The sequence below is a fragment of the Euprymna scolopes genome, chromosome 25, assembly GCF_053919585.1.
Source record: "Euprymna scolopes isolate OS-2025 chromosome 25, ASM5391958v1, whole genome shotgun sequence".
In the NCBI taxonomy this organism is placed as follows: Eukaryota; Metazoa; Mollusca; class Cephalopoda; order Sepiida; family Sepiolidae; genus Euprymna; species Euprymna scolopes.
In genome coordinates, this window is record NC_136506.1 from 79,960,857 (window position 1) to 79,970,856 (window position 10,000).

At 35.1% G+C, this 10,000-nt stretch overlaps 1 protein-coding gene across 2 annotated transcripts in view; it reads left to right on the plus strand.

The window, feature by feature from the left end:
* LOC145247459 (protein lin-28 homolog) overlaps window positions 1–10,000 on the plus strand; it is a 224,628-nt gene that overhangs the window by 88,674 nt on the left and 125,954 nt on the right. The window contains exon 1 of one of the 2 annotated variants that reach the window (XM_080109245.1): window positions 6,823–8,018. The exons of the other annotated variant lie outside the window; for it this stretch is intronic. Coding sequence (XP_079965371.1) covers window positions 8,003–8,018 — 16 coding nt within the window. The 5' untranslated portion in view covers window positions 6,823–8,002. Of the gene's footprint in view, window positions 1–6,822; window positions 8,019–10,000 lie in introns of those variants that run through there. 2 annotated transcript variants of the gene reach the window in all.

The following is a 10,000-nucleotide window of genomic DNA, read 5'->3' on the forward strand; positions in this document are numbered from 1 at the left end:
TAGAAGGCTATCACAATGCGAGGAATTAGATATAGTCGGTTTTGATGAGAGAAGATGAAAACAAGTGGCGATTTACAAATCAATAAGTACACACATATATGTCTATACACATATTTATTCAATTGTATTAAGTATAAATGTCTTACCAGTTGCCTCTGTGACAATATCCATTATATCTCGGGAAAAATTCCCCTTTTCAAATGGTAGATGTGACAGTTCGATTCCAAGCATACAGGATGGAGCGAACTGTCACATCTACCATTGATAAGGGGAATTTTTCCCGAAACATAATGGATATTGTCACAGACATAACAAGTAAGACATTTATACTTAGTACAATTGAATAAATATATGTATGTATAGACATATATGTATGCATTTATTGATGTGTAAATCGCCAGTTGTTTTCTTCTTCTCTCATCAACAGCGACAAATCTCATTACTCGCATTGTGATAGCCTTTTAAATTTCTACTATATATATATATATATATATTATTATTATTATTATTATTATTATTATTATTAATACCTACAAACACTAGTGTTTCATCCTTCTGGAATCATCAGTACAGGCGGTGGTCGGGAGATTTGAACCCTGCAAAGAAGCTATCCTTGTCTCCATTTGCAAGAAACATAACTCGACGGCCACCGTCAAGCGCATCGACATTCAAGTGAAATTAAACATTTATAAAACGTTATTAATTGCCGATCTACAGTGATCAAGCGACTGGGAGGGGGCGATCTCGCACGTAGGTCAACTGACTAACTTTTCTTTCACAGATAATGTTTTACTGTTAAGAAACATGATCCTTGAAGGGGCGTATATGTATATATATATATATATATATATATATATATATATATATATATATACATATACATATATATATATGTATGTTTGTATGTATGTATGTAAGCTCAATACGCATAACAGTATCATACATATACCTATTGAGCTTATTATATATCTACAGTTCTATGGACACTGTTCTTTAAAACTATTAAAATATTTATTAATTCTTTAAAAGTATTAATACATATTTTATTAAAAAACAAATATTTTACTTGTTCGAAATTTATCACAAATATATTTCGGAGGTAGACTCCATATTCAGTGTGTTGTTTTGTTTCTTTTTTTATTCCTTTCTTCTTCTTTGCCATGTTGTAAATTTGGAGAACGAAGTCTGTTTGTATAGAGCCGCGCGTTGTACCTGGCGGTTGTATTTTGAAATGTTTGAAGTGTGCGTAGGTAACGCGAGAATAACGTAAAAAATGAGAGTTCAATAGGAACGTTGTTTTAATTTGAATAAAATAAAATACGCATCAAGTGCGCTTAAAACCAAATCACAACGTAATATTAGTGATGGGACGATTCCAATATTTTTTCCAGATTCCGATACAATTACCGATTCCGTACGAAATTCCCGATACCGATACAATTACCGATTTCGATTCCGATTCCTTATATGTCTTTAAATATTTTACTATAAAGTTGTTATTTTGTCCCGATTATTGTAAAAACACATGTGCATGTATTTTCTCACACGTAAAAACACACTTGTGAGGGTGGAGGGGGGTGGAGGTTTTACTCTTGTTGGAAGTTTAAATCAATAAATATTTATTATTTTATTATTGATACAAGCAGTGGAAGATGTTTTGTAAAAACAAAATAAAATAAACTAGATAATTAAAGGAATCGGTTTTGGCATCGGAAAATAGGCTCAAATTTTTCCGATTCTGATACCCTAAAAAGCTCTGATTTTTCCGATTCCTGATACGGATTAATCATCCCAACACTAATAATTATATATCTATATCTATATATCTATATCTACATATATATATATATATATATATATATATATATATATATATATGTATATATATATATACATATATATATATTTAAAGGAGATTAGAACAATAGTCTAAAGAGCTGAGTGTATTTTAATGTAACAGTGAAATTACTAGTTTAATTAAAATACAGGAAATAGAAAGTGCTCGTTGTAATTTAGATATATAATAAGCTCGATAGTTAAATGTCCTAGAGCTAATTCAATATTAAGTAATGTGATTGATAATTTAAAATTTAAAATCAAATTATAATTAAATTAAAAATCCGTTTCATAAGAATATATATATATATATATATATATATATATATATATATATATATATATATATATATATATATATATACATGTGTGCGTGTTTATAATAACTATTTTCAAATATTAGTTGAAAGTTACAAAAAATATTAATTTAAGGTCGACCTATCGTTATATTTCTTAGTGAACATTTCGGGGACGAATACTTCCAAGCAGTATAAACGTAAAATGTTTATAAAAGATGCGTGTTGATAAGAGATTGCTCGTTTGCATTCCATCCGAGTTCTAGCTACGAGGAGCATCATTGATATCCCTGTCCCACAAATACTGGCCAGATTGTGGCTCGGGACTTTTTCTAGCGGAATAGATAACTGATATACTTGGACATCAATTAAGAACAAAGATCATGTTGGGGTGGGATCTGCTTTCGGATTGGTGACCATCTGTCATGGCTTACACAGAATGAATAAACCTTATTATGGACTGTCCTTTCTTGTATTTTTAAGATCACGTTCGGAAACCACTCTTGACCCCTTGCCACGTGCCCTCACAGTATCCTCGCCACCCGTCCCTCCCTTGTTCAAAGGGTCACTTTTCACACCTAGAAAATAACCCGAATACCCGAATCTGACTGGCCTCTTCACAAAGGCAAGTCGTTGTATATTCCATTTTAATCCTCAAAGGTCTAGAAAATGACTCTAACTAACCTTTTGTGTATCGGATAAATGTAATTCTTTACCCGACTTGGGAGATAGGAAGGGGAGAGGATTCACCCTATCATTTTACATTGCCCCACACCCTATTGCCTCTAGCACCCGTAACTCGATTAATTCAACTGTAATTACTGCAAAAATATACGGCACAATCATGTTGGCACACTGGTTCACTTTAGATCACCGAAGTTAAGCAACAATGGGTCTGGCCAGTACCAGATGAGTAACCATTTGAGAATACCAAGCGCTGTATGTGGAAGGACGTCGACACTCTCTTGCAAGAACCACAAAAACACCAACGTCGTCATCTCTCCAAACAAGGATATACATGCAACTGCGAACCGATTGCGAATTTACTATTCCCTTAATACTTTCTCCTTTGGAGGAAGTCGGTTCATCCCGTATAGTGTGAGTGCGAACAGTACACATATGCCAGCAGATCGGAATATAAAAAAAAATATCTCCAACAGCCAATCTATATTCTATACCCAATACAAGTGTCGTGTTCGTGTCCGTCTGGTAGACCTAGAAATGACTGTTCTAGATTATATATTCATTTTATACACTAAGAAGCTACCGCTTATGAAGGCCAAAAGGCCACTCGAGGATAAGGGTTAATGAATTTTTCAGGTGGACGATGAGACAACCGTAAAGGTTGGTTATGATTGCCGAAACAGGAAAGATTTTGAGTATTTAAGAGGCCTTGAAAACGTCCATGTTATAGTCAGCTAGGAAGCAACACAGTGGTATTGTATCCGGAAAGTGGAAAATGCTATCTTAATGATTCAAATAATAGACCCGCTTTACTTTATTATGTAGGTCAAAGCATAACCAGTATTAGTTAATTTGAAGAGATCATCCTCCCAGACGTTACCTCCTCCTTTGTAAGGCATGTTATTTACGATTACTTAATGGATTGTCACCGAGATCTACGATGAAAATGTTTCGCGCTCTTCCAACTTGGCCATATATCTTGCAATGTTTAGCAGTTTCGCTTGTACTCGCTGTTATTACCGCTATCCGAGTCATAATAAAAAATGCGGCCATTTTATGAATCTTTCAAGGCGGTTCGCTTATATTTTGAAGGAAATCGAAATACATTTTCGTATTAAGAACATGTACCACTGTTCAACAATGAAACATTGCTTTGTAGTAAGGAAGCTATTATATATGATAAATACTAGAGAGAGAGAGAGAGAGAGAGAGAGAGAGAGAGAGAGAGAGAGAGAGAGAGAGATACTAACTTCGCTTTATTATGTACTAGAACGTGTAGTTAGTACTGGTCGATCTCAGGATGCCATCTTCCCAGGCGTTCCCTTCTCTTTGGGAGGAGTGTTATTCTTGATAACTTGATGCGCTCTCACAGAAAAATGTCGACGGGGCCGATCATGGCAAATTTTGCCCCCGTCATAAGTTTTCTATTTATGGTGGGAGAGCAAGATTCTTACGTTAATCTAGTGTTTACCCTTTCGGATGTGGGGGTTAGGTGAATAAAATATTTGGGTGTATTCGAATCTCTAATTTCGGCGAGCAAAATTGGAAAGAAACAACATCTCTACAACCGCCCACTCATGGAATATTGCTGTCATATCTGAACTGGTGTTTTGACCACTAGTTTATCCTTCCAGTGTCCAAACTAGAAGAAAAAATAAATCTAATCACATAGATCAAACACTGTCTACCAAGCTCCTACCCAGTCCCATCACCGTAGTGTTCCGTCCCCGTGCGGTTTTACAAGTACTTCAATGGAATGTGCCCCCAAAAATACCCATGCTACAGCCGACAATCAGCAAAATCTCACCCCTTCCACAGATGCAGGAGAACGTTTTACTTTAATACCTTCTCACCTAGAGCAGTTTTCCATTGGAATTCTCTCCCTGCTCCATGATTTCCCCTAATGCACTAACACGCAGTTATTTAAATGTACTGTGAACAAACATCTCGCTGCACAACACCCCATTTAGGACATCCCTATTAATCTGGCCCTTTCGACCCCGTGGGAATGTGCATTGTTTGGAGTGAATATAAGTTAAAAAAATAAGAACAAAAAAAAAAAAAAAGCCAAGAAGGGTTTGTTTTACAATCCACAGAGATTCGATACTATTAAAAAATCAAATATATAACAAATAAATGTTACCAAAGGCAAGATAAGTTATTCTCGCTGCCATCGACGCAATATTGAATTCCTGTTTAACAAGTATTTTAATGAAATGTGCTCTGATGAACTCATTGCACTTGTGCCCCCACGACGTACATACCCCCGACAAATCCGGTAAGTAACAAAATCACCCCCTTCACTGTTGACGTCCCTTAATATCAGAAAGTTTTTTACTCTAATAGTTTCTTCCCTAGAACAGCTAGACTTTGGAATTCTTTTCCTGCTGCCTGCTTCCCAAACTCTACTGATATGCAGAAGTTCAAATGCAACATGAACCAACATCTTAATCTTTCTTAGGCATCGTCCTAATTAGTAACCGGTTACAATGTGCCTTGCTTGGGGTGCCAGTGAGTAAAAAAAAAAAAAAAAAAAAAGTTTGGTTGGCATTTAGTGTTTTTATTTAATGCCAAATGTTTATTCGGCTCGAAAAGCAATGTCAATCGGTTACACAATCACAAGGAAACATGGTCGCGTAACAAATGTATTGCGGCCATTTTTCTTTGTGATCGTGTAACCGGTTTACATAGCTTGTTTTTCGAACACTAAATACTTACCCAGCTAGGTAGAAAAGTACTCTATTTCGCCTTTGGTAACATTTATTTGTTATATATTTGATTTTTTTTTTTTTTTTTACCACTTTTTCGAATCTATGGGGTTTGTAAAACAAACCCGCAAAGAGAGAGAGAGAGAGAGAGAGAGAGAGAGAGAGAGAGAGAGAGAGAGAGAGAGAGAGAGAGAGAGAGAAATAGAAGTACCACCACTAACGATGTAAAACCCTGGACAAGATAACACACACTTCAGCGAAGACATGGCCCGGTCAAGTCGACTTGCCTTCTTCTCGGCCAGCCGGGTTTGATGGGATAAGAGGATGGAAGAAGTCGCTGACCGTTTTTTTTTTTGTCTTTTTTTTTTCTTGTCAGTGAAAGAACGAGGAGTCGTGTTGTTCCCGCACTTACTGTGGCGACATCTGATGGTGGGTCGGGGAGAAGAAGCCCGAGAGAGTTGGGTGCAGCGGTGGTTTGGTGGGCTAAGAGAGGACATTGGCAGACAAAATCGGGTTCGAAGTGATTTGACGCAGTGGAAACGTCGGTCATCACGAAGCGTTCCATCTTATCTCACTGACCGGGCGCGTTTTTTTTTCTGTTCGTAGCAAAAGGCCTAGTTTAGCGTTAATGATGGCAGACTGAAGAACTGAAGCCGAACTGATTGTTCCGCGCTGAGGACACACACACACACACACACACACACACACACACACACACACACACACACACACACACACACACACAAAACGGGTGATTTTCCAGAAAAGCCAACAAAGCAAAAAGGGGACAAAAATAAATGCACAAAAATTAAATATTACCAAATGCAAGCTAAGTTACTCTTCTACCTACCACGTTTTTTTGTGTGTGTTTAACTTATTTTAAAGTGTTATTTTACTTAAAAATTAAAATAGAGTAAAACACGTGGATCTAGAACGAAAAACAAACTGATCTCAGTCGAGCCTCGATAATAGCTTAAAAATCGAAAATTAAACAAAATACTAGTAGAACATTACCTTTAAGCACGATTGGTGATATTTATTGGATGTGGATCAGTATTTTCTTTAATTTTCAATTTTTGAAAAATTATTGAGGCTCGAATATGTCTTAATTAGGTAGGTAGAAAAATAACTTAGCTTGCCTTTGGTGACATTTATTTTTACCCCCCCTTTTTTTGGGGGGGGGGCTTTTTTAGCTATTTTGGAGTATCACCAAAAATGTACAAAGGAAGACACCGACATACAACAGATTGAAGGTAGATATTATCACTAGCATATTGCTGTATTAAAAAAAAAAAAAAACAACAAAAAGAACTAATGAGCATAGGCCCAAAAACTACTCGAGGATAAGAGTCGCTGTATTTTCAGTTGGACAAGAAGACAGCATTTTGAGACGATTGGAAATGATTAGAATGTGAGTCTTAATCGGACAGGTCGACCAGAATTTGTTTACATTAGACTTGAAAACGATCATGTTGTAGTCAGCTGAAGAGCAGCTTCACAGTATTATATTCCACTGATGGAAAGTGGAAAGTTATTGGAAAGAAACTTTGTTCATGGAAGTTGTGCTTAGTTTTAGATACAAAGATGAAGAAAAGGAAATTATTTACAGTGGCTGTAGTAAGATGAGTTTCTGTTGCGAGTGTTTTATGCGGGGAGGGGGTTAGAGATTGGAGCTCAGTCGGTCACCTGCCATAAAAATAACGATAGAGTAGAGGTTAAGAAACGGTAAATGGGGGAGGTAAACGTTTACAATCATCATCATCATCATCATCATCATCATCATCATCATCATCATCATCATCAGTAGTAGTAGTATTAATAGTAGTAGTAGTAGTAGTAAAATATAAGAAGGAAGAAGAACGGTTGGAGTTCTGACCGGTGCGATGTTTGTTCCTGGTTGAGTAAGCTTGGAGAGGAGGTGGGGGCGTACGTGTACGCGCTTTTGTGTGTGTGGCGAGGCGGGGAGTGATAACGAGGCGGGGGAGGTGCTCGTTATCACAAAGTTGACTTGGAAATAGAAATCACATGTCTTCCCCTTCCCTGTCTCACTTCCCCCTCGTTCTTTTCCGACACTTATTCTTTCGTTTCCTTCCTCCTCCTCTTCCTCCTCCTTTTTGGGCTTCCTCCCACTTCAGCCCCCATCCCTCACCCTAAGAAATAGCAAACAACAAAAACAGCAACTAAAAGAAAGAAAGAAACAATTAAAAAAATCACTCTGGCCATAAAAGGCGGAAAACAGGTTAATAAATAAATAAATAAATAAAGACAAAAAATAAAGTTTTTTTTTTTTTTATTTGACAAACTGATAGAAGAGGGAAATAATTAGTTTAGTTGATGATGTTGAGGCAGGTAGCCATCATTTGCTCTCGGCCTCCGGACAGTCACTGGAACTGACAAGATTTGCAAAAAAACAAAAAAAAAACAAAAAACAAAAAAAAAAAAAACAGAACGGGACAGAACGAAAATCAACGAACATTCATGTGTCTCACCATACGTAAATATTCATTTTTTTTTTTATTTTTTTTTATTTTTGCTTACAGCTGAACCCCGCTCTAAAAATTGTCCGGGGTTGTATTACTATACACATGGATTCTAAAAAGTTGTCAAAAACCAAATATATAACAAATAAATGTTATCAAAGGTAAAATAAGTTACTTTTCTACCTAACTGGATAATTTTGTAGTGTTTTTATTTAATGTAACATGTTTATTCAGCTCGAAAAACATGCAGTGTTTACCGATGTATTTGAAAATTACAAATGGCGTCAGACTCTCTGTTGAACACGGTGAGTTTGGGAAAATGAGTTAAAAATAAAAAAATATGTATACAAAATACTGTTAGAAACTCGCTCAATATATGTTACCGTGACATAAGCTGACATATATTTTGTGGTTTTTAAAAGGTTTTTATTTTTAACTCCTTTTCCCAAACTTGCCGTATTCAGCAAAAATCTGGCGCCATTTGCATTTTTCAAATACATCGTTAAATACAGTAGGTTTTTCGAGCGTAATAAACATGTTACATTAAATAAAAACACTAGAAAAATATCCAGTTAGGTAGAAAAGTAACTTATCTTGCCTTTGGTAACATTTATTTGTTACATATTTGTTATTTGATAACTTTTTCGAATCTATGTGTACAGTAATTGTTTATTTGTTCATATAATTGTAGATTAACAGTGTTAATTTAATACTTTGCTCTAAATCACCCCCACGCACACACGTCTCATCCAAAAATTAATAAAATCAAAAACAGGAGTGAAAAAAAAAAAAGAATATACAACAAATAAATGTTACCAAAGACAAGATAAGTTACTCTTCTACCTACTTGGATTAGTTTTTTTTTTTTTAAACCTATTTAAAGCGTTTATTTACTTCGAAACAAAAGTAGTGTCAAGTATGTTTTGTTATAACAAAATAAATAAAAAATGGCGGTCTCCATAAAACCATAATCGACAATCGTTCAAATTTTTTTAAATTAAACAAACTACTAGTAGATTTCAGAGTAGAAAATCATTATATCATATAGATTCAATACAACCCCCCTCCCCTCCATTCCGAATCATTCTAGCGCATAAGGCAGTTAACCTTTATTTTTATGGAAATTAAATTCATTATTTTTCAAAGGAATGGGTTTACTTTTTAGGCGATTACGTGTGGTTACACACCCTGTCACTCAGACTTCGGCATAGACGAAAAAAATTGATTATAACCACTTTAAAATCTAGAATGGTCCAGAAATAAAGAAATAATCACTTTATGTTAAATTTGCATACGAAACTGATCCCTCATTCGAAATTCTAAAATATTTGTTTTTTCTTTTTTTTTTTTTTTTTTTTTTTTTTTGTAAATTTTTACTTGGTTTCCACCTGAACATTTTCCTTTAAACTGACGACTTTAATCATTTTTCGGATATGCTGAAATCGAATATCTCATGTAAATTTCCTGCAAGCAAGTAATGTTACGGATATTAAGCAATGCAATTTCTTATGTTAAAAGTGGTGGTCATTGTTGTACGCGCAATTTACCTTTTCTTTTCTCCCCCGCCAAGTTTTTTCAGTGTATTCATATGTAATTGCCTAAAAAAGGTAAAATTTCTGTTTGATTTGGCGAGGGGATCAGGGAACTATGTTAATCTACAAAATTAACAAAATTACCATTTTTTTTTTCAAAAATAATTCAAAGACAAAACAATTGCTACTTAAATCTTTCGATTATTGAAAATTTTATTGAAAAAAAAAAAAATGGTGCTTGTGCAGAATAATGATGTTTTAAACCAACGCATTTCTAGTGAAAACATTACCATGTGGAAATTGATATAAATTACAAAAATTACAAAAATTGATCCAATAGAAAAATAAAATATCAATTTATTCGCCCATGCATAGAGCATTGTTGTCACATCTGAGCTGGGCGTCTCCCTCTCTTGTATAGGGTTCAAAAAGGGTTCTCCAATCTAATAAGTCCCACTTTTGTC